Here is a 24,262-nt window from a genome sequence, read left to right on the forward strand (position 1 = left end):
ATACACGTGCAAATGTGCATGGAAAGTGGATACACTGGCAGTCCTGCGAGGGTTAATTTACTCACACCCATGGTGGCGGCAAGCGGAGTCTCCATGGCGGGGGGCAGTGGCTCCTGGCGCAGTGGCTAAGGTTGTAACTCCAAGAGATCGGGCGCAAGGGGCGGAGTCTCGATGAGAACCCAGTTTTTATAGCCTGATCAGACCTGACTGTGGGCATTCCAGAAGCTTCTCTGCACCCCCACACTGGCTGTGGGTGCCCCTGAAGCTTCCAAGCATCCCCCAAACTGGCCGTGGGTGCCCAGCGGCTCCTGGTGCCTCAGCACTGCCTTCTCCTCTCTCCTAACAGCCCTGGCCAGGGGCTCTGGGGTCAAACAAAAGAAGCTGTTGGCCTCAAGCAGCAGAGAGAGGGAGATGGGTCTGCACCTTCCATATCGAAGGAGGGAGGGAGAGAGAGGGGGGTTTGCATCCTGCCACAGCCAGTCTAGCAGAGACTATTCCCATTATTTTTCTGAAGACTTAAAACCGTATTTTTTTGCAAAATGCAGATAGTGTGGGTTCAGTACCCTCCTTTACAGTTATCTTGTGTTTAATGTACTTATGGGAGACCTAGCATACATCTTTTGGTCTGAGATGCAGTCTGTGCAAAACTGTCTTCAATACAAATGTTAGGCTGTGGACATTGCTGTTGAGAATTGATCAGGGCTGGTAATTCAGGAAATTTCCAAGACAAATTGCTATCGATAGCAAAGCAGGCAGAGGGAATGTGTGATAAGGTGTACTGGAAGGGAGATTAAATCTGGTTTTCAAGGAGAACCTTGCGGTTGTGGTCAGTGTTATCCCGAGAGGGGAACCTGTCCCGTCCCAACAGATGGGATGAGGGATGGGTTCACTCTGAACGCCACACGCGCCCTGATCAACAGGTGAGACCAGGTGTGAGTTAACTCTGCACGGCAATGAGAAGTGAATGACAGACAATCACTACAGGGGTCCGATTATGAATTCACTAAAAGCACACGGTGGTACACAAATTACAGCAATCAGTGACTCGGTGTAAGTGTGTTATAGTACCACAGAACTTGTCAATACATTGACAGCAAAAACCCTTCTGAAAACAGTGGATTGGCAACAATTAGTAACTGTAACGCAAAACTTAACAAGACTTTAGCAGCAGAACTTGCAATAATATTACTTTATATGTTTAAGAAAAAGGAAGAGAGAGAGAGAAGAGGAAAATTAAGATATCAGAAAGAGACAGAGAGCGAGAGTAAGATGTCCCCACTCCTCAGGCCCATCGGTCCTGCGACGGCCTCTGGAGGGGGGGACGCGTTGAAGATTTACACACCACCAACCTCTATCATACATGAGGTTGTTTCATAACCCAGTTCATTCACATGCGAGATAGGAGAGGGCGGTTCGTCTCCTCCCTCTGCTCGCTCTTCATGCTCATTAGGAAGACTCTTCTGGAAATGGGTCTGGGGTCTTCAAACTAGGGGAAAGTTCCCGGTATTGACCAGGAGTGAGTTGTCTTGCCCGTCAGGGGTGGCTGTTGGTTCGTGGTTTCTTCTGGTAGTTGGTTCATCTCTGTCATCCCAATTAGGCCATGAGGCCTTTCACAGCAACACTGTTATTGTCCTTATCTTCCAAGGTGTCTGCCTTCATGGCCATAAAACTTCAGGAAAGATGAGGTGTCATCTATCTCTTCCTCCCGAAGTAACAAAACCCAGACGTTTAAGGCATAACGAGGTCTTTGTTCTGCTGAGGATTGGGGGTGCCCTTCAAGGTTGTCACAGAACCTCAGCATCTTGTAGAGTTTATGAGCCCTTCCTGGAGGCCCTTGGGTGAGCTCCTGCCCTGGGTGCTGTCCTGCAGCATCCGCTCTTGTGAGGTGAGAGCAGGGTGTTAAAAGGAGAGAAGAACCGCGGTTTACAGGGAACCTTAAGGATAATGTTTCATAAGGCTGTGGCGAGGCAGCACTCAGGCTCCAGCTGGGAACCCAAAGGAGCTATTTCCAAACAAAAAGAAAATAACGCTAATAATTCCTTCGGAAGAACTTCACTGGAAGCATGCCACAGAATTGAAAGAATGTAGTACCGCTATTTTGTTAAATCAGTATGTAAACAGTGTAATTCCGTGAGCTGAACTGGGGGCGATGGATCTCGACGCTGAAATTCACTTGAGATTTTGCACGTGTTAAGAAACGCAAGGTGACAAGCGCATAATCCTTCTCAGCCTTCGCACCCTGGGTTGGGAGGGGCTCGCTGCACTTGCCAGGTGGGCACCTGGGCATGGGCATGAGTGTGGTGCTGGAGAAGCACCTCTCCGAGCCACAGCGGTGTCCCGGAGCCTCCTGAGCGTGCCGTGGTGTTACACGTGGGTGAGGAACCTGCTCCGGACAAACTAGGCTTAACTTTCTGCTGATTTTTGTGTTCTGTGATTTATTCTAGTTGTACAGGTAAAAAAAAAACCCAAAAGACAAAAACCCCAAACATTAATCCCTTCTACACCTCTTGGCTACACCCATTTCCTTCATCTCTCTCTTTCGTAGTATCTTTGTAGTCTAAATTAAGTTCATGACCTTCCCTTAATGTAAATACTTTTGTACCCTTTACAGACTGCTGTTTAGCTTTTTGCTCTTTAGGATTCTCTGTTATCTACGCATTCTTTATGTTAGGACAGTCCTTTTAGCTGTGCTTTTATAGCACCTCCCTTGAAGAAGCATTGAGGTCCTGGTGCTGCTCGTGTTCTGTGCCAGGATGATTGTCCCTCAGGAGAAGGGGCAGATAAGAGGAACTTGTGCCGACAACCCAAAACCAAACATGCTCTGCTTTCTCTCTCTCGCTCTCCTCAGATCTTCCCCCTCCAGCCACAAGAGAGAGGCCCCCAGGGTGCAAGACGGTGTTTGTTGGAGGCCTGCCGGAAAACGCCACCGAGCAGATCATTATGGAAGTGTTTGAACAGTGCGGGGAAGTCATAGCCATTCGGAAGAGCAAGAAGAACTTCTGTCATATCCGCTTTGCTGAGGAGTTCATGGTGGACAAGGCGCTTTATCTTTCTGGTGAGTGTATTTCTGTCTGGGATAGAGCTGTAATGACCCCTTCATAGGCTTTGTTCTCATTGGAAGGTTTGTCTAATGTTGTGTCAATTTGCCTCTTTTTCTACATTTGCCCTTAAGTATGTGAAAACAGCTCATAATAGGAAACAGAGCAATGGTGCTTACCTTGGGTACTGCAAACCTCTGCAAAATATTGGGATGAGGTACTGAATCCATCCCTGTCTTACCTGGATAAATGTCCCGCAGATTCTGTAGGTGATGCTTAAGGGTACCATAAAAATTTGCCGTTGCTCTCAACTGCTTGTTAATTGGATGGTATGTTTGACTTATCAGTATTTCTTTCCCAAAGCCCTGGGCTCCTTTTGCTTAGGGAGCCCCTGTTCTGCATCTGTAGGGTTTTAAGAGGTTTGATCTGTGGAGGCCGCAGACCTCACGGTTGGTGTTTGCAGACCCTGCGGATGGCAGATCACGCGTTTCCCGCCAGGCTCGCGTTTGCTGTGCTGGTCACGTCTGCCCTGGGCAGGCTGGGCTCTCCAGCCGCCTCTTCACCATTCTAGAAAAATACAGTAATACTGTCTATTTCCGTGCTAAAATCTCTTCCAAATTCATCGTTTCAGTATATTAACAAACGAGGGAACTGCCTTCAAATCCATACTCTCTCCAGAGAGGTGAAATTGTCAAGATAATGCTCTTTGCTGTTGAAAATAATGGAAACTTTTCTGTAGTCTGTATTGACTGATTATAAGCATTGCGTCTCATTCCAGAGACTGTTGAATTGAGTTAGGCTTGCAATGCCCTGTTAGTAAGAGCTGTGGCTCTTTGTGGTTACCCCTTCTACACAACCAAAGCACCTTGAGCTGCAGGTGTTTTGTGCTTGTAGTTTGTCCTGCCCGCAGCCGTGGTCGTGTGCACAGTCGTCCACACGCAGGCATTGCTTCTGGGTTTGTTCTTTGTACAAAGTCTCTCTGTAATGCAGATTTTCGTACATACACACCACCTGTGCTGTTCTGAATCCCAGAGGAGAGCCTTCTAGCACGTTTGATGTGAAACTCCAGAAAAGGAGTCCTGCAAACCACGCTGGTGGTCGGAAGAGTTCCCATGCAGTGGGTGTGCGCGTTTGCTGACCCTGTTCCCGCTCCCACTGGATGATGGGGCTGTTCCGAAGATTCTTGCCATCCACCTGCTGCCCTGTTTACTGTGTCTCACCTCCCATTCCTCCCTTCCCATCCTCAGCTTCTGGAGTTTGTGGAAGACAGTTCTGCCTTCTCCATGTGAACAGCTGGGCTTAGTCGCCCAGCTCGAGAGCCTTGTACAGTTACAGTTGCTGTTCGAGACCCAGTACCTGCTGGTGTTTCCTGGAGTAGAGGCCCGTGTAGGATCTTACCCAGCATGTGCAGAACACAGCCAGATAACAGCAAAGCCCCTAACAATGCTTTCTCCTCCAGCATTGCTTTCTGTGCGCTAAACTCTTCAGTAAACTCTTCCGTTTGGAGGTTTTCTGGCTCTGTGGGAAAGCGGGACTTGCACTGACGGGTGGTTGAAGCATAAGGTGAGTCACCTGTCGTCACTGCCAGGCTATCGCATCAGGCTGGGCTCCAGCACTGACAAGAAGGACACCGGGCGCCTGCACGTGGATTTTGCTCAGGCTCGGGATGACCTGTACGAGTGGGAATGTAAGCAGCGCATGCTGGCGAGGGAGGAGCGCCATCGCCGGCGCCTGCAAGAGGAGCGATTCCGCCCGCCCTCCCCGCCTCCCGTCGTGCACTACTCCGACCATGAGTGTAGCATTGTTGCTGAGAAACTGAAAGGTAAGTGGATCTGCAGCCCATGGCCGCCCTTCAGAGGTTTGTGTTGTCCAGTGGTTGTCTTGCTGAACTGAAATGATGGTCCCATCTAGTCCTTGCAGAGCCCGTTCAGACTGAGCTCTCAGCCTGCACACTGCAGCTCTCATAGCCGTCTCTTCTTCAGAATTGTCTTTTTGTAAAAACAAACCCATAGTTGAGTACAACAGTTTCTTCCAAACCATTTTTGTTCACGCTAAAAGGACTAGTCTAAGTCCTAAGACCTTCTCTGAAGCCCAAGACCCATGTGTGGCCTGGTGCTTGTGGAGCCGGATGATGTTTTCTTTCACGAAAGAGTACATCTGAATAGGCATATGAAGTTTTCCGGTAGGTTTGTAGCAGTTGGTCCTCTTGTTGCACCTCAATAGATGGTTTGCTCCATCACAGAGTGTCAGGGGTTGAAGGGCCCTGGAAAGCTCATCCAGTGCAATCCCCCCATGGAGCAGGAACACCCAGCTGAGGTTCCACAGGAAGGTGTCCAGGTGGGTTTGAATGTCTGCAGAGAAGGAGACTCCACAACCTCCCTGGGCAGCCTGGGCCAGGCTCTGACACCCTCACTGGGAAGAAGTTTCTTCTCATATTTAAGTGGAACCTCCTGTGTTCCAGTTTGAACCCATTACCCCTTGTCTTACCATTGTTTGTCACCGAGAAGAGCCTGGCTCCATCCTCATGTCATCAACTTCATGTTAGGCTTGCCTTCCTTTGTATAGCCCTGTGTTCAGATAATACTGTGCTTTCAAGAATTGTGATCAGCTGCCCAAAGTAAGTTGATCTCTGCAAGAGAGCAGCTCAGCAGCGCCAGGGAAAGGATGTGAAAGCTGCGCAGGTGACCCCGGACTTGTGTGATGTAAAGGTGTCCTTTCTTGCTGCAGATGACACCAAGTTCTTGGAAGCCATACAGACCTTGCTGACCTGGATAGAGCGTGGAGAAGTGAACAGGAGGACTGCCAACAACTTCTACTCCATGATCCAGTCGGCCAACAGCCACGTCCGCAGGCTTGTGAATGAGAAAGCAACTCACGAGAAGGAGATGGAAGAGGCTAAAGAGAAATTCAAACTTGCTCTCTCAGGGATTCTGGTTCAGTGTGAGTAGTGTTTCCATGCTGAATGTTGCTTTGTTGTTGTTACAGGGAAGATGCTTAATTTCTAGAGTCTGGAGAGGCAACATTAAAAGGGCTTCAGGAAAAGAAGGAGCAATCATTTTGATTCAGCTACAATTAATTTATAAGCATAGATCATTAACATGGCAAAAGTTTCTGTGGTACTTTTCATTGGAGTAAGAGTCCACATCTGGGGGGAGGAGAGAATGAATTCTTAATTTTTTCCCTCTTTTAATTATAGTACATTAGTAGTTCTGTCATCTTTTCAACTCCACATCTGTGCACAGACAAGGTAAGTTCCTGGTAATCTGGTGCCTCGGCGAAGTATACAGGATGTATTCGCCAAAGGTAGGATGCAGCAGAGCACTCCCGACACCCTGTCCTCAGTCACAACTGAAAACCTGCTGCAGAACAGCATTTTGAACCTGGCTCTTTCAAATCCCTGTACTTTATTAAACAAGGAAATCAAGGAAGAGGCATGGGCTGTGTTAGTCTGAGATGTGATTTAGAACATTTCCTCAAACCACTCATTGCCTCGTACACATCCTTACTTTAGTGAGTCTGAATTGTTTTTTTCTATCCTTTTTTGTTTTTTAACAGTATCTTCTCCACAATTGTGCTGAGTCTCCTTAAGCCCCTTGGCTAAGTTGTGGACATTTTTACCTTTTGGTTTTGCATTCAATAATTTCAGCTGCTACTTGTTTAGTACCTCATTTTTTAAAAAAGTCTATTTGTGGTGAAAAATCTGGTCACACAGTGCAGAGAGGGATGTAGTAAGCACTGCAGAGTGGGTCGTAATAGATGCAACCGCGCTCTATAACACCACTGATATCTCAGCCACTCTGAAGTTCATCTAAGTAGCAGAGAGCTTATTTTATTTTGTAAGAATTACACCTACTACAACATCACAAGCATAAAACAAATCAGGTAGATGTGCTTTCTGCTGTTGGCTGAGTTCCCATCCAGGAGAGGCACTTTATTTCTCCAAAAACCTGGAAAAATAGAAGCAATAAGTCTCAGGGACCAAAAAGGTTGCTGGCTGATGCCAGAATCCATTCCCCGCTGTACACACGAGTGGGCTGTGGCACTGTTCGTTGGGACTGCATCCAAAGTGCCAGCTTTGTACTTAATCATCCCGTTTTTGACAGCAAGTGCTGTGTTGGTGAGTACCTGTTCCCCTCGCTGGCAGCGTTGCACAGCGTATTTGACTATTTTTCGGCGCAACGTGTGCCTTTTTTTCTAGCTGAGAGCAGGTGCCGCTTTCCCAGTCGATGGTTACACTCTGAGCCTTTGCCCCTGGCCTGGTGAAGTCCACGCTTTCCTCTCCAGGCGCAGCCCCCTTCCCTGAGCAAAGCTTGGTCACAGTACAGTGTTATAAGAAAAGGTCAGCCAAACCACCTGCCTGATTCCACTTTTTTACTCCTTTACTCCTCTTGTTCGTGCTCTCTGGATGATATTCTGGCCTGATTTGACTGCTGATTTGATACTACAGTCGAGCAGATAGTGGCCGTGTACCATTCTGCCTCCAAACAAAAGGCTTGGGACCATTTCACGAAAGCTCAGCGTAAGAACATCAGCGTGTGGTGCAAACAAGCAGAGGTTGGTAATTTTTTATTGTGTTAGATCCTCCAGCACAGTCTCTTTCTTCTCAGGATATTGATGTTAAGTTTGCACAATGCTTGTGTGGATAACACCACCTTAACTCACAGTGTAAGGTGGGAATTACTCAGTCGTCTGTTGTGCTACAGGTAATACGTTTTCTTTTGGTATTTGCGTTACTAGTAGCAATACGTTGGGATCTGTATGCTGATCGAAGTTGTGCACAATAGTAATAATGATTTATCTGCTTTCTGCTGGTTTTAATGTTAAAGCAAGAGGGATTTCTAGAGAGATGTTAAACAAAACCAGCACAAACCCTCAGCTTCGTCAGAGATCTGTTTTATCACATTTTTATTGACCGACTTGATCGGTGGGAATAATTGCGGCTGAAGAGTCTGAGGGAGAATGTTCTGATATTAGTGTATGTATCCCATGCAGTGACATTACTAGTGAAATACAGGACATAAAGGTGCTGACAAGCAGGGGGGGTGATAGAAGAGGACATTTTACTCCAATTGTGCTTCCTGCAAGGGGAAGAACAGTTCTCAGTCCCTTATCTGAACTTATCAAATCCTTCTGGAGTCAGGCACAATGTCAGAAAGAATCCAGCTGAAGTAAAGGCAGGCCGTCTCTTGGGAAAGCAATGGGTTTGGGAGACGTTTGTCCTGGAGTCAGTGGTGAAATACATGCCACCTGCTGTCACCTGCCTGGCAGGGATGTCACGTCGCTTGTCTGCATCTGGCGGTGGAGCTTGTCTTGCTGTGTGTCTGGCTGAGGAAGAGGGGAGGAGATATCTGTGCTCCAGGGGACGTGCAGGGCTACCAAGAGCGGCAAAGAGCCCCGTGGCGGGTCTGCTGCTCACAGCTTGTCTCTCCTTGAGTCTCATTTCCATGTCCGTTCCCTAGAAAGGTTAATGCTCAAAGTGGTGACGGAGGTATTGTCACCCTGGAGTGTGAAAAATGTTGAAGGGAAAAGTGAGAAATTGTATTTTTCTCGCTCATTAAGCTTTTAAAGTAGGGTGGAGCTTGAATCATGGGCAGAGTTGACAGTGATCGCCACTAAGTCGAGTATATTCTAAAACTGTGTATGCAGGCCACCTTCCCACATAGCTGTGACCTGCGAGAAGTCTGCGGAGTTGGGTAATACCCAGCCAAAAGCAGATGATCGATCCTTATCAACACAGGAAAACAGCCATTCAGAGCTTGCCAAGGAAGTTCCCAGCTGTGATCTCCCCATGAGACTGCACTTCTGGGACTTGCCAAATCCCACCGAGTCAAACCTTTTGTAGTAGCTACAGGAGCTGATGTTTCGTTTTATACCTGATAGGCCAGGTGGAGAGTCTGATTCAGATTAATGTCTCTGCTTTGAGCCTGGTGCTCCTGTTCTCTCCTGCTTACTGAGGTTGCTTACTGTGCCTGGGGTGGGAGCGCTCTCTCCATTTGGAGCTGTCTTTTGTTCCAAGGTAAGTTCTCCCAGTGGGAAGAGGCTGCGAGACCACTGCTGGGGCCTCTTCCAGGAGCACTTGCTGCTGGGCTCAGCCTGATGGTCTCCCAGAGCTTAGGGTCTTCTCTTTAAGGAAGGTGGACCCGCAAGGTGAGACAGCTTTTGGCAGACTTTAATCCTGTGGGTCACCGCGTTGGAGAAGAGCCTGGTGGGCAGCTCAGGGAATGGGTGTGTGTTGGGGAGTTACGCTAGGCCAGGGTTTTAGTCTTCACGTGGCTTTCCCAGCAGTGTCATTAAGCCAGCAGGCAGCTCATTAAGAAGCCGTGGAAACTTGAGAGCTGGAGAACCACCATGCTACGGTAGCTACCAGCCAGCATATTCCCTTGGTTAGGGAAGTATTTGCCTTCTCTGATGCTTTTTCCTCTCCCATCCAGGGCTCCCTTGGGCACAGTGAGGGTGCTGGTGATCCGTGGTGTAGGATGTGTTGCGTGCTGTGCTCCATACAGCCTTCTCGGGCTTCAAGGCTGCTTTAGGGTTTCAGCTGTTGAGCAGAGTCAGCTAAAGATGGTGGGAAAATGATCCTCTAGTCTTCAACCCAGCTGCTGGTTTATGGGTGGTCTCTGGGGCAGCAGTTGCTTTGGAAGTGTAACCAGCACTGCCCGTCATGCCCAGATCTGCCCTGTTCTCACCCTTTCCCTGTTGCTGTCCCCAAGGTGTCCGTGGTTGTTTTCCACGTTGAGGAAGAAATTGTTGGCCCTGAGGGCGGTGAGAGCCTGGCCCAGGTACCCAGAGAGGTGGTGGATGAACCATCCCTGGAGACATCCCAGGCCAGGCTGGACGGGACTTTGAGCAACCTGAACTGGTGAGGATGTCCCTGTCCATGGCAGGGGTGGCACTGGATGGCATTTGAAGGTCCCTTCCAACCCAAGCTGTGCTATGATGCTACAATTCCCTCTTGGCTGCTCTTGGTGGCCATGTGCTTGGTGCTGGCAAGAAGAGTTTTTGAAAGTTTCAGACTATTCGAGTAAAATCTACGAAGAGCTGGATGTTAGTTTTATTTCGTAAGCAAATTTTCTCTGTCTTTTCTCCTATGGCAGTTTCTGGGGTGTATAATCCAAGTGAAGTTGTGGTAAATTGGCATTGAGTAGGGACAGTTGGCTGCCTGTGTGAGCCTCTGGTCTTGACATCTGCATCTCCTTGAGTAACCAGTTTTCTGAATGTTGCTTGTCCTGCTTGGCAGGGGGTGTGGAGAGGCTGAGTTTGCAAACGGGCTGATGGGTGTCTGTGCAGAACTCCATTTCTGCCCAGTGTGAGCTGGATGGAGCAGAGGATGGAGCAGGGCTCTTGTCCATAGTAGCAGGTGGAGTTGGCCAGTTTTGCCTGGACATGATGGATGGAGTAGAAAGGACACACACAGGCAGGAGCTGGGGAAGCGCAGAGACCGGCACAGGAGGGAGCATCTCTGCTCCTTTCTGATCCCTAGTGTGGACCAAGGCTGTGCCCTGTAGGCCAGTGCTTGGAAGGTGCAGGATGTGTTGTGTGACAGGAGGAGGAAACGCTGGGCAGATGTGTCAGGAGGGGACAGCACCAGGGGAGCTGCTCTCACAGGTGAATCATTAAGAGAAGTCATCATTGTGGGGCTAACTACAGGGGTTTTATTGGTGAATAAATGATGATCAAGGGATAATTAATCAATGACTGAATGGTAATTACATGGTAATCAGGTAGTGATTAAGCAATAATTGAATAATAATTAAACAGTGATTTGGCAGTGGTGCTTTAACAATGATTAGACAGTAGTCACACACTCTGCTACTTATTATAGTTCTAATAATTAAACTATAGCTGAAGATATATCACACAGAATCCCAGAGTGTCAGGGGTTGAAGGGCCCTGGAAAGCTCATCCAGTGCAATCCCCCATGGAGCAGGAACACCCAGCTGAGGTTCCACAGGAAGGTGTCCAGGCGGGTTTGAATGTCTGCAGAGAAGGAGACTCCACAACCTCCCTGGGCAGCCTGGGCCAGGCTCTGACACCCTCACCATGAAGAAGTTTCTTCTCATATTTAAGTGGAACCTCCTGTGTTCCAGTTTGCTCCCATTGCCCCTTGTCCTGTCACTGGTTGTCACCGAGAAGAGCCTGGCTCCATCCTCCTGACACTGCCCCTTTCCATATTGATCCCCAGGAATGAGTCCCCCCTCAGTCTCCTCCAAGCTGCAGAGCCCCAGCTCCCTCAGCCTTTCCTTGTGTATACATGTAAATGTTGCTAGCATATAATATGCTTTTAAGCATAATGTAAAATGTCACTTAGCTCATTATAGATATCAGATGCTGGATTAAGGCTCTCTCATTCTGGTGGGGAAACCTCGAGAGGTGTCCCTGCTCAGAGGAGATCCCTGCCGTGCGCCTGGTGCTGCACAGGAGAGCTCCATGGGCTTGGGGGGCCTACAGGTATTTATAGCATCAAGTGGGTTTTGTGCTGGTGTTCAGCTGTAGCAGGTTTAGTTAGATCTAGGGCCATGAAGCTGATGAAGGTTTGGAGGGGAAGCCGTGTGAGGAGCGGCTGAAGTCCCTGGGTTTGTTCAGCTGGAGCAGAGCAGACTGAGGGCAGAGCCCATGGGCTGCAGGTTCCTCAGCAGGAGCAGGAGGGGCAGGGCTGAGTTCTTCTCTGTGACAGTGACAGAGCCCAGGGAACGGCAGAAGATGTGCCAGGGAGGGTCAGTGGGACATGAGGAAAAGGTTCTTCACCCAAAGGTGCTGGACACTGAACAGGCTCCCAGGGAGGTGTCACGGCCCAACCTGACAGTGTTCAAGAAGAGACTGGACAACGTCCTCAGACACATGGGGTGACCTGTGGGGTGTCCTGTGCAGGGACAGGAGTTGGACTCCATGATGCTGTGGGTCTCTTCCAACATTCTCTGAAGGTTCTATGATGATTTTTCTAGTCCCAGTTTGGGCTGGGACCATTAGCTCGTGAGAAGACACAGCCTGGCACAATGTCTCACGGTTTGCACAGCAGGGCTGACTTCACTCAGACGTACGTGTCAGGGAGGGCTGAACCAAAGTACTGCTCGATCAGAGTGGGGCGTCCTTCCCAGGTGATGCTCAGGAGAGCGGGGGGCTGGAGCCCAGCGGGGCAGGGTGGGCCGGGGAAGGGTGGTGCGGAGCAGGGGAGGCGCTGGCAGCAGATCAGTCGGGTCTAGAAGTGCTGCCAGTGAGGAGACGTGAGCTAGCGACCCAGTGGAGGTTCCGAGGTTGGGCAGCACTGAAGGTAGGAGAGGCGTGTGGACGTCAAGCAGGGCAGATGCAGGGAGAGAGGTCACCGAGAAACTACTGTGGGCAAGGCCACAGGGACAGGGAGGAGAAGGGAGACGGAAGAATCAGTAATTCCGGTAGCATTGACAGATTGACTCACACCAGATATTGTCCTTGATCTTGTAGTCTGTACCAAATATTATTTTATTGTTTCCCCTTTTTTGTATCATGGAGTTGCATTTTGCAGACTTAGATTTGGGCATCTCTTTATCCAACCAATCTGTTCCTTGTAACCTGTATTTTAAAAAAGCCTCTACTTTCTGAACCTTAGGAAATTCGTAACATTCATAATGATGAACTAATGGGTATTCGAAGAGAGGAGGAAATGGAAATGTCTGATGAAGAAATAGAAGATCCATCGGAGATGAAAGAAACAGAAGAATCAGGTAAAATGACTTTTTACAGTTCATAAACTAAGTACTTGTCTCATCAGTGATTTCTTTCAGGAGTCTTGTTCTGACTGTTCTGTACGTCAAAATTGTCACAGGTGGAGCAAAATCAGCTGCAGTTATCTGGAGTTTGTTTTCCTCTCAGTGCCTGGTTCTGTAGCTGGTGTTTGTCGATCCTCCCCGCCACGGCCAGGGGAACCTACCGCTCGCTGTGTCTGGACCGCTGTCCCTAGTGTGACGTGGGGGTTCATGTCGAAGTGTGCGGGGGGGCTGAGCCACCTGCACAGCTGCTCTGTGCTTTTGCAGCTACATCACCCTGTGCTGTCCTGTTTGTGTGTGCTGCTGGTGTCTGCCCGGCGCTGGAGACACACGGACACAGCAGCAGGTCCGCGTGCTGGGGCGCTGGGCTTCACTGGCGCTCTGAGCAGCAGCAGCGCTTGTGGAGGGGACAGAAAGGGGTGCAGTGACAAATGTGGCCATAGCAAGGCTGTGCGGTCAGCTGAGTGCTCCTGTGTCGTACAGCTGGAAATGCCCTTGGCTGCGACTGACAGGAGAACTTGACTGTCCAAATACCCATTCTCCCTTTGTCTGCAGGAAACCAAGGATGAGTAGTCCAAAAATGCATTGAAGGGCTTTCCTGGATGTTGAGGTTACAAAGTCCAACATTCAGCTTAGGAAATGCCACCATGAAGGTTGTGGGGGAAATCCCAGAATGTGAGGGGTTGGAAGGGACCTGGAAAGCTCATCCAGTGCAATCCCCCCATGGGGGACAGGAATACCCAGCTGAGGTTCCACAGGAAGGTGTCCAGGCGGGTGTGAATGGGAAGAAGTTTTTTCTCATATTTAAGTGGAACCTTCTGTGTTCAGTTTGTACCCATTGCCCCTTGTCCTACCATTCATTGAATATCGCCTACTGTCTTTCCTTTTAAAATGTGTAGCTGTCTGGAGTGGGGCCCAACATATTCACTGGCTGGGTGAATGAGAGGGGGCAGTTAAATAAACCCACACAAACCCACACTCATCCCATGCAGCGTGTCTTGTCTCTCTTCCAATACAGCGTGCGAGTGCTGGGCAAACCGGCCTGCATGTGTTCTGGCCACGGCCTGAGTACCGAGCAGGACTACAGCATGCCAGGCTGTGCCCTCTGCACCAGGGCTGTGTTTTGGAGCCTGCTGGGCCTGTCTTTGCTGCCATCACATTGTATAATCCCACTCCTGAATTTACCAAGCCCTGTGTGGACACCAGGCTGAGGCAGGTGTTTCATCCCACGATTGATGTAGACGTTCTTCTGGCTGAAGTGGCCAGGGAAACCTCTCCCAGAGTCTTTCAGCTTTGCTGGTTAGGAAACCTGCTTCTTACAGCATGGTCATTTCACCCCAATATGTTCTTTTGCTTCTTTTTTTTGTTTGTTTTGTTTTCTTCCAAGCTTAAATACTGCATTCACTACTGAGAGTTGCTCTTCATCCAGAGGAGCTTGTTTTCTAAACAGAGGACGCAAACAATGGTTGGGAGAAATTCATTTTGATACTCTGGATTTGTAACTGGGCGCTGGGGGCTCCCGAGCCCTGGGTGCTGGGGGAGAGCACCCAGGGACTTCTTGCTCGCAGTTCTTTGACTTTTGCTCTCTCTCTGCCTTGTTCTCCAGCGCTGGTGTCACAGGTGGAAGCCCTGAAGGAGGAGAACGACAGTCTGCGCTGGCAGCTGGATGCCTACCGGAACGAGGTGGAGCTGCTGAAGCAGGAGCAGGGCAAAGCCAGCAGGGATGACGACACAACCAAGGAGCAGCAGATGAAGCTTCTCCAGCAGGCTCTGCAGGGGATGCAGAAGGTGGGCCCGGACTTTTCTAGAGCTGGGGCCTCGCTACAAAGGCAAAGGAGCTGTGCTGTGGAGCAGAAACACAAACAAAGCCATTATGTTTTTATGTGGGGTCAAAACTGGCAAATGGAAGCAACCTTTTTTCATTTCCGGTGATGCCACAGAAACCCTGAACAACCAAGCATTCAGAACAGTGTCTGTGTGTGAACCGATAAGTCAATTGGAAACAATCTGTAGTTCATGAATTCCTTGTATACTCTTTTCTTGACCACACTGTGACTTCTGAAGTGCTGAGTCTCCATAACTGGGGTTGATCCCAGTTACCAGCATAAGCAAGTGGGAAATCTCAAGCTTGCTTTGAGCTTTTGTTCTCACAGAAATGTGTAGGGCATGTATTGTTCTTTGGGATTTCCCTGGGCTGAATCTAGAGCGGTTTGAGTCCTCATAAACCTTAACAGTAGCCCTTGGGATGTTAAGCCAGACTGATAACCAAGCATATAGAGCATGTAATAGTTCAGGTAAGAACTTGTTAAAATAAGAACCTGCAGCAATGCTGTGAAGGCTGTGGTTGTTATCTGGATGAACCTGACATCCGAATTGACAGATCTGGTGTTTGTGATGCTGGAGCTGGCAGGAAAAACCTTCTGTTGTCAGCGTCAGCTTCCAGTGTGGGAGGACATGGCAGGAATTGTAGGATGTACCAGGATTCCCTTCTCGCAGGTACCAGGCAGGTCAGGTTTCTTTTTACATCACTACGGGGATGAACAGTGTTGGGAGAAGACTCTGGAGCAACTGCCTTGTTGAAAAAAGATGTTTGTAACTATTAATGAGTAGGATTATGAATTTTTTTTTTCTTCTAGTTAGGGGAGAAAAGTATTAAAGTAAACATCTCGTTAGGGGTATTTTAAGCTGGAAGAAAGCATTCACTGGGCTGTATATTTATGTATCCTGGTTTGACCTAGGCAAGCTGCTAGGCTGGTGCCTTTGCCATATTAGCGGGTGAGCTCGTCTCCTCCTGGTGGCTCGATCTTGCCCGTTTCTGGGAGGCACGGTTCTGTTGGCAGTTTGCTGGTTTTGCTGGCTCCGATGGGGGATCAATCATACTTTTCCTCTGTTGGTTTGTTGGTTGTTTTTTTTTGCTCATCATGGCCGCATCCAAGGGTACCAATTTGCTCTGAAAGCACACTGTCATATCCACAACCACAACTTGGTTCTCCGTGACAGACACCAGGTCGGGCTGGAGAGTTTCCTTCTGCTCGCCTCTGAGGTGTGGGCTGGGATTCACCCCCCAGCCCTTCTCCTGAGCTTTGCTGGGCAGGGGTGCACAGCTCGCCGGGGCGTTGTTTGCCCTGCTGGGCTGGTGTCGGGGTGGGAGCAGCCACCGTGCTTTACTCCAGTGTGAAATTGTGCAGGTCACAGTGCGAATCTCCTTATTTAGTAGCAGTTTCAGAGTCTTTTCTTAAATTGCAAGACACCTCTGTTTTGATGTGGAACTAGAGATACAGAAAGACTTTAGGGTGAGCTCCCCAGCTTGTTTCTGTGCTACTCTTTCTCATGTGCTGTTTGTACGACCACAGCGTGACCCAGACATGGGGAGAGGAGGAATTAACATTACTGTGGGTCAGGCCCACAATCAAATGCATAACACGTGCTTTATTTCAGGGACAGAGGGGTTTGTTGATGATGGAATTACTGCTTCATGCTTACAAAGTCATGCAAATAGGCAAAGATGTTTCTAAGGTACATTGTAGAAAAGATTCCTTATTGTTGTATACTTAACCTTTTAATTGTTCTGAATATGGTCTGTCTGGTCTTCATGGAAAAGCCCTTAATAATTTTATATTCTTGAAAATAGTGAGAGGTGATAGGCAAGTTAAGAATTGCGTTTATCTTTTCTCTTGCAGCATCTTTTGAAAGTACAAGATGAATACAAGAAGAGAGAAGCTGAGCTAGAAAAAGTGAGAGAAGAAAAACTGAAAATGGAGACATTGTTAGAAAACCTGAAGGAGCAGGTATGTACCGCCCCAGTGCTTCCTTACTCTGAATAGTAAATGCAGTCCTCAGATTTTGTGGTCCATCATGAGTGCAGTAAAGTGCACAAGATACCTTGCCCTAGCTTAGGAGCAGCTTTGGAAAGGCAGAAAAAATCACCTGCCAAATTGGAGGGCATACACCACTAATGAACTTGCTGCTGGCTTCGTGTACCCATGAGACAATCCATGTAAGAAACTGTATTGTTTTATGGTGTACAGTGGTATGGCAGCCGAAATGTGTTTTTCTACAACCTGAGCTTTAAAGGTTAAGAGAAAACAGTCTCAATTATCAAACATTGATTTTTAGATTTGTATTTTAGGGACACGTTTTCGTCTGGCTTCCAGAAAGCACTATTGAATTGAACATTTTTGTCAGTGTTGTAATATTCTCATGCTTGCTGGATTTATTCTAAACATGAATACCATTTTTTCTCAAGTGTGATCCACTCTGTCTTGTGATTGTGGACCCATGCGGGAATCTAAACTCGCTTGGTCCTCTTCTCTATAGCGCAGGCACAATCATACAGGAGAGACAAGAGACATTGGGCAGCACTTCTCTCCAAGGACCATAGAGCTAAATACTTGATCTAGTTTCAGATTTTCAATCTTTAGCCCTACCTTCTTGTGCCATGAGCTGGGGAAGATAAGAAATGGCTTTCTGATAACTAAAACTGGCTTTGTATCCCAGTAATCTTCACGGAACAGAATTAACAGGCTGTCACCAGTAACCTTTCCTTTTCTTTACCTCTACATAGCAGAGCATAGCAGATGAAGAGGAGAAGGAGAGAGATGCAGTTGATTGTCAAGGGAATGTAAGTCCGTGTTTCTGCTGCTTTAGTCAGAATATCTTACCAAGGGAAGCAGTGGCACCTCATTGTAAAATGAGCAATTTTTCAAAGTTGGTGTAGACCTTCACTCTCTCCCGTGGAAGCAGATTACGGCCTGCTTGGGCCAGGCCTGCACAGTTTCAGTCCCATCTAGTTGAGAATTGCACTGGCATAAGAAGTTAAGCAAACCCAAGGGGCTGTTTAATTCTGTCTTGGTTATTGGCCCAAATCCAGTCCTTTTCGCTGGTGGCTGGAGGCTGTTTCCAATTACAGCTGTCTGTGGTGCTCAGACCACTGGAATTCCGCAGAAAACTTAGGAGGAAAAAAAAGTCCCGCTTTTAGTGCATTCACCAAGTCTTCGCATCGCTAGCACTCTTGTGATTACTTTGGGGATAATAAATTATGCAAAATATTGTTTTGATTCAGTACCAAAAATTCAAGTCAAGGACAGTCTGATCCTTTGCAGCCATTGGGCACTTTGTTAGTCATATTGCCTCGGTTTAGGCATCTGGAAAATAAACATCTGTATCTGAATTAGTCACTACAAGGCTTCCTTTTTAGTCTAGGAAAGCAAACATACAGACTGTCGAGTCTGACTGAGCTTCTGCTTGCTGTGTGTTTGCTGTGCTGCTGGTGTGTGGAACGGGCCCTGTGGTGGTTTTGCAGGAGAGCGGTACATCCAGAGTTTGTGCGTGCAGCCAGGAGAAGGAATGTCCGGTTGAGAAGACATTGAGCAACAGCCCAGTGAAATCTGAACGAGAAGTTCTGTTAGTTGGTAAGTTCTGTTGACGGGCTTGGTGACAATGCTGGAGACTCAAACTGAGTTGGGCTTCTTCAAGGTGGCCTCACAGCTCCCACTGACCACCTCTTGTTCCTTTGGTTACGCCAATGGAGGTGGGAGTCCTGGAACCAAGGAAGGCCTCGAGCTTTGGTGGGGTCAGCAATACACCTGGTGCATTGCTGACGTGCAAGTTGTGTGCTGTACTCCTCTCAGTCCAAACCACACATGTGCAAAGGGGGCTGGTGTGTGCTGACAGTCCCGGTCAGCACGTACTGGAGTGCAGGTTGCTCTTCTGAGAGTGATCGCTGAAGGTGTTATAGTAAGTTACAGTCTGTCTTCGTTCAGTTAGAGCCTGATCAACCTTACAGCGTCCTAAGTGGTGTCACAGGCTCGAAGACTTTAGTGACAAACACAATCCCAGAGTGTCAGGGGTTGAAGGGCCCTGGAAAGCTCATCCAGTGCAATCCCCCCATGGAGCAGGAACACCCAGCTGAGGTTCCACAGGAAGGTGCCCAGGCGGGTTTGAATGTCTGCAGAGAAGGAGACTCCACAACCTCCCTGGGCAGCCTGGGCCAGGCTCTGACACCCTCACCGGGAACAAGTTTCTTCTCATCTTTCAGTGGAACCTCCTGTGTTCCAGTTTGCACCCATTGCCCCTTGTCCTGTCACTGGTTGTCACCCAGAAGAGCCTGGCTCCATCCTCCTGACACTGCCCCTTTCCATATTGATCCCCATGAATGAGTCCCCCCTCAGTCTCCTCTTCTCCAGCTCCAGAGCCCCAGCTCCCTCAGCCTTTCCTCACACGGGAGGTGCTCCACTCCCTTCAGCATCTTGGTGGCTCTGGGATGTCCCGGGGTGGATGATGTTTGTGGCCCCCACAGCAGCATGGCACACACGGTTACGTTGAGCATGGTGTGCTGTGGACCCCACGGAGAGAAATTCTTTTGGCTTTAAAACCTGTAGCCAGAGAGGAAGGAAGGAGGAGAAGGGCGGCAGGGAGAGAAAGCTGGGCTCAATGGGATGGGAAATACCACCAGCATTTTTAAGTGCTGCTCACAAAGAGATTGCTGACCTCTGATTTACAATGCAGGCATATCTGCTAACCTTTTTGTTTCCTTTCCCCTTGCCTATTTCTGGTAATATTGAAAAATAACCTAACATGACATGCTATGACTTTTCAACCCAAAACACTCAGGAGCTGGGGGTTTTCTTCAGCATTGGAAAAGGAGGAACAGAAGTCCTTGTCTTTATGGGACAAGGCATTTTCTTCAGTTCATTGTCACTCAGCCAAGTTCTCCTCAGCCATCCCTCTACATCTGATTTGAGAATAACAAGAAATTATTTATTGTTATCCAGATGGATTTGTTTGTGCCAGATCATGAGCTGGGGAAGAGACTTTGGGGAAACCCGAAGGCACAGCCTTTTCCTGCACATGGTGGTCAGAAATGCAAGTCAGGCTTTGATGTACAGTCCTGGCCATGAGTTGCAAAGATACCTCTTTGTGACAGGGTGTGAACTTGGGTTACTCTGTTTAGCTGAGTGCTGCAAAGCTGTTGGGATGAGACATACATGCTCTCCCCATTTGCCTTTTGTCCTGTGCTCACACGCAGCCTTGGTGACTTGTTGTTTCCTTTGCAGTCTACGAGCCAAACCTTGCTGTCCTTAAAACCAAAACCGCCCTATTAGATCCCTGCTGTGCCACCAGTGCCGGGGAGCTGGTGTTCTCAGCTGGCTCTTGTCTCATGAGAATGATGTTTGTGCTCTTCCTTTCCCCAGGAATCATTTCAACATTTCTTCACGTTCACCCATTTGGAGCAAGCATAGAATACATCTGTTCCTACCTGCAGCGTCTGGACAGCAAAGTAGGTGTATCGGCCCTCCCAGGTCCCTGAGGTTGGTGTGTTTGTGCCCCGAGTGTGTTCGGTGTGCGTAAAAGAGCTTCACTCCCTCCCTGGGAATGGGGTGGGGGTTGGACAGTAAGAATTGGTGTGTATTAGCTGGAGTAATTTCCCAGAAGTGGATTGGATGAGGGAAAGGTGAACTCTCTCAAAATCACAGAAGCGTTTGGGTTAGGAGGGACCTTTAAAGGTCATCTAGTCCACCCCCTTGCCATGAGCAGGGGCACCTTTCACTAGGTCAGGTTGCTCAAAGCAACCCAAGTTCTACCATAGCCCTCATCCAGCGTAACGTTAACATAAGTACAGCGTTGGATGTCTTCTCACTATGGATGTTCCTGTGTAATCCTGCTCGTAAGTCAAGCAAACCCTTTGACATTGGCTGTGTTTGGCAGTGGTGAATTCCATCTTGAAAATCTCCATCTGAAATGTATTTTTGTTTATTCTGTTTAAGTTGGCTGATGTTGTTTCCCTTATCCTTATGACCTCAAAGGAAAAGAGCAAACAACTGGCCTCTTGCATACAGTTTATTATCTTGTAACATCTGCCATGCCACTCTTTGTATATATTCTCTATAAACTGAACAGTCACGTTGTTTTTGTGTTTCCGAGCCAAGTTTTTCCATATTTCTGATCTTGAAACCCTTCACTGAGCCTTTTCTGTCTCCGTTTTGGTACCGTCAGTGAGGTCATTTTTATGAGGATGCTGCGCATGGGCCTCATAATGCAAAAAAGCGTAAGCCCTGGATGGCAGTCCCTGCTTGCAGGGGTTGAGCCCTGGGTGCGGGGGTCAAGAAGGGCTGGAACAAGAGCAGGGCTACCGCGTTTTCCTTAGTACAACAAGAAGCTGCTGTTTCCTGCAGTATTTCTGTGTATTGCTGCTTCAGGCTCCTTTTGGGAGTAAATGGGGAGCAGCTGTGCAAAGGTGGCTGAAGGTTCAAGGGAATTCCATCTCACTCCTCTAATAAAGTGCCCCAGGAACAGGAGGCTTCCCAGCATTGAAATCATCTCTTGTGACTGGAACTTTTTCAGCTGCTTTTGCTTAGAACTTACTGTTTAATTTTTCCCATCCTAAGGAAGCACAGCTCGCTGGCCTGTGTTTTCCAGGCTCACTCCAGCCCTTTGAAGACTTATCTAATGATTTATCTTATGATTCTAGTTCTGAGTTTGTGTGTGAGGCGAACAGTTCTTTGGAACTCCTAAAGAAATGCCATCATATCCGTCGGACTTCTGGCACTTCTTTGGAACCTACAATGCAGGAAAGGGCTACTGAAGTTTCTTCAATAAGCTTAGGAGAAAAGCCCTGGGAAAAGCACATCCTTTAACCTCACCGATGGCATCGATCTTTTTTATTGTTTGCTGACGTTCAGGCAAACACATCACGGGTTTTGTGCCTGGTCTCTAGAAAGGAGGCTGCCCATTTGTTCTTCAGGTACTGTCTTAGCTCTTCTGTTGTTGCAGGAGCTCGGTGTTAGCTGGGGTGTTGCTCTGAAGGTTCGGCAGGTCTTTGGGTGTGAGGTGGGGTAGGGGTACAGGGGAGCACTTGAGAACAGATCCTTGTTTCTTGGAGCTGCCAGCAGGAAAGGAAGAGGAACATCTTTCCCCCTCCCTGCCCATCAGTCTCACCAAGAAGGCCAGCAGGTCAGCAGAAATTAAGGCCAAGCGTGGTTTGAAACTGTGAAACAGCCCTTACAGAAACTGTCCGTAGCACTGTGTGCATCACAGGTGCTGGGCAGTGTAGATGATGCTCCTCCCCAGGTGTCTGCTCTCTGTTCCGTGTGTTACCAAACCCATCGCCAGCCTGACCTTGTTCTGGTTCTCCATCTCTCTCACAACTCGGACTGGTGTTTCTGCCCCATTGCAGAACAGCCTGATGACAAAAGCGCCTCCACCAAATGTAAATCCACATTGCAAAGCGAGTACTCTTAATCTTTATCTCGTGCTGGACACATTTTGAAAACTGTGGACATGTGATTGCCGCCAAAGGGCTTTGAGAGGAACGCACCTGAGCACTAATGCAGGCTTAAAAGTGAACACACTTTGCATGTATGTTGTCTACTCCTGGAGGTTCAAACCTCTTCTCCCTAGCTAAGTGCGAGCATGGTGATTCATGCTTGCACACGCAGAAGGTGAATCCAAAGAACAATGTAATGCCTCCTTGGGAAGGCCAGAGTCCAACATGAGTTGGGGAAGTGACTCAAGATTATCCCCTGGAAAATCCAGTTGTGGATTGTATTGGAGACCATGAAGTGGGATCAGGCTTGATGTGACAGAGTGGTCAAACTGAAATGGAACCTCAGCAGGAGGAAACACCGCTGAGCTGCGTGGTCAGTAAGCACCTGGGGACTCTACAGAACTGCAAACTGTAAAGGGAGTTAACAATAGAGACAGTGAGTGTGGTAGATCAACACAACGTGTACAAAGGACGTCACATTGTTCTGCACTCTCAGCAAATATCTGTGGTTTTGTCCAAAAATACATCCTAATGCTCTGCCTAACCGGCAAGCGGATGAGGTTGTTGTGCAGAGCGAGTTCTGAATGTGTCAGAGCAGCCCCAGATACACAGCAGAAACTGTCTTGAATTCTTGAGAATATAACAAATGAGGTGTTCATTTTTCTGTTGCAATAAGAAAACCATTGCAGGCAATTGAATAGACGATGCTGGCAGGTACGTGCCCTGCTTCAACCCTGGGGAAACACTCCAGAAGCTTTAGTTTCAGCTCTTACGGTGCACAGCATTGGGAAAACGCGTAACTTTGCCAGCGGTTTTAGCAGTGAGGTTCAGCTGCGTAAGAAAACCGTGTATCACATTATGGTTCTGACCGCTTGCCATCTTAGGAAAGCTAAACAGCTGTGACAGGGAGGGCTTTCTGGAAGGTGTCAGGGGGACAGTGCCCTGGTCTGGTGAGGGGCAGGAACTGTTCAGAATGTGGATATAAATTCCCCCTCTTTCTGATTTCTATACCCAGTACCTTAGAGCTCCATTTGTGCAGCACTGGTAAAAGTACTTGCTGTTCAGTGACTTAAATGCTTGGGAGTTTTTAATCCATTATCTTCCATTTCACAATGCAAAATTAGGATGATCCTTTTACCCTAATTTCTAGTGTCTGATGTATCTGCACCCTGAAGCGTGGCAGCTGTGCAACTTGTGCTGTGCCAGGATTATCGCTACGAGTATTTGGACAGGACACGTAGGGAAAGTCCAGGTGTATGTCAGCAATTAAAGGACCTTGAATATCACCAGTCATTACAGGGCTTCTGTAACCAAAAGCATCCTTATTTTTAGTGACGTTTTCCTTCTGTTCTCACAGATTTGCACTGCGGAAGTGGAAGTTCTCATGACTCGACTGCAGAACACGTTCAGGCAGGAGCTGAGTGGGGTCGGGGCCAGCCTAGAGAAAAGGTGGAAGTTTTGTGGCTTCGATGGGTTGAAAATGACTTGAGCTTCGACTTAACGATGAAAACGACAGCGGGATACCTACACCAAGAAATCCTCTTACCTCTGTTCATTATGATAGTGTTGCACGCATCATGGACTCGGGTGGGATAATATGTAAGTGAAACTGTAAGTCCAGAGCAGCAATGGAAGAAACTTCAAGTTCTGTAGCTTCTTTGTTCAGTTATTTGGTCAATATATTTTGTGAAAAAAGTAACTGTCTGATATTTTTAAACAGAACGTGTTTACTGCCTGTTTTGCCAATGTTGTACGTGTTTTGTGCGCCCAAATCTCTCACTCTGAACCTTCTTTTTGCTGGTAGGAACAGCCATAGACTGTCCTCGTAAGCAAGAACAAAGACGCATTTCCTGGTTTGTAGAACCACCAAAAGGAAAGAAAAATACCTTTTTTTAGACATTTCTATGATTAAAAACTGAGATATGTTTACACAGAAGAAGATTTAGATGTCTCGGTTCTCTGAGCCAAACAATTGTTTCTTTTTCTGCTGTTTTCTCTACTAATGGTTTAACAATTAAGCTGAGAGCTTAAGGAGCCCAGTATCATTCTGGCAGTGTTCTGGTGGTCTGTGAATTGCAGTGTCGCTCTGTAAATAGTATTTTACATAATTGTATTTAATTTTCTATTGATCTGGGTGGAGCAGAGCGCCTACATCAGACCTCTGGTTTAGTAACAACCTACTGCCACCCTTCACCCGCTTTGCTTTGCAGACTGAGCTT

At 48.0% G+C, this 24,262-nt stretch overlaps 1 protein-coding gene across 4 annotated transcripts in view; it reads left to right on the forward strand.

The window, feature by feature from the left end:
• The window catches only part of ENOX2 (ecto-NOX disulfide-thiol exchanger 2), a 54,604-nt gene extending 30,622 nt beyond the window's left edge, over positions 1 to 23,982 (forward strand). For 3 of the 4 annotated variants that reach the window (XM_065846569.2, XM_065846567.2, XM_065846570.2), the window contains exons 5-15: positions 2,849 to 3,055; positions 4,627 to 4,860; positions 5,766 to 5,978; positions 7,486 to 7,592; positions 12,622 to 12,736; positions 14,385 to 14,566; positions 16,459 to 16,566; positions 17,343 to 17,399; positions 18,081 to 18,189; positions 19,972 to 20,057; positions 23,401 to 23,982. In XM_065846569.2, the coding sequence (XP_065702641.1) occupies positions 2,849 to 3,055; positions 4,627 to 4,860; positions 5,766 to 5,978; positions 7,486 to 7,592; positions 12,622 to 12,736; positions 14,385 to 14,566; positions 16,459 to 16,566; positions 17,343 to 17,399; positions 18,081 to 18,189; positions 19,972 to 20,057; positions 23,401 to 23,532 (1,550 nt within the window). In that variant the 3' untranslated portion in view covers positions 23,533 to 23,982. The remainder of the gene's footprint in view (positions 1 to 2,848; positions 3,056 to 4,626; positions 4,861 to 5,765; positions 5,979 to 7,485; positions 7,593 to 12,621; positions 12,737 to 14,384; positions 14,567 to 16,458; positions 16,567 to 17,342; positions 17,400 to 18,080; positions 18,190 to 19,971; positions 20,058 to 23,400) is intronic. The other variant, XM_065846568.2, reaches the window with a different exon arrangement.
• The last annotated feature ends 280 nt before the right edge of the window (positions 23,983 to 24,262 follow it).

Source organism: Patagioenas fasciata, chromosome 11 (genome assembly GCF_037038585.1).
Source record: "Patagioenas fasciata isolate bPatFas1 chromosome 11, bPatFas1.hap1, whole genome shotgun sequence".
Lineage (NCBI taxonomy): Eukaryota > Metazoa > Chordata > Aves > Columbiformes > Columbidae > Patagioenas > Patagioenas fasciata.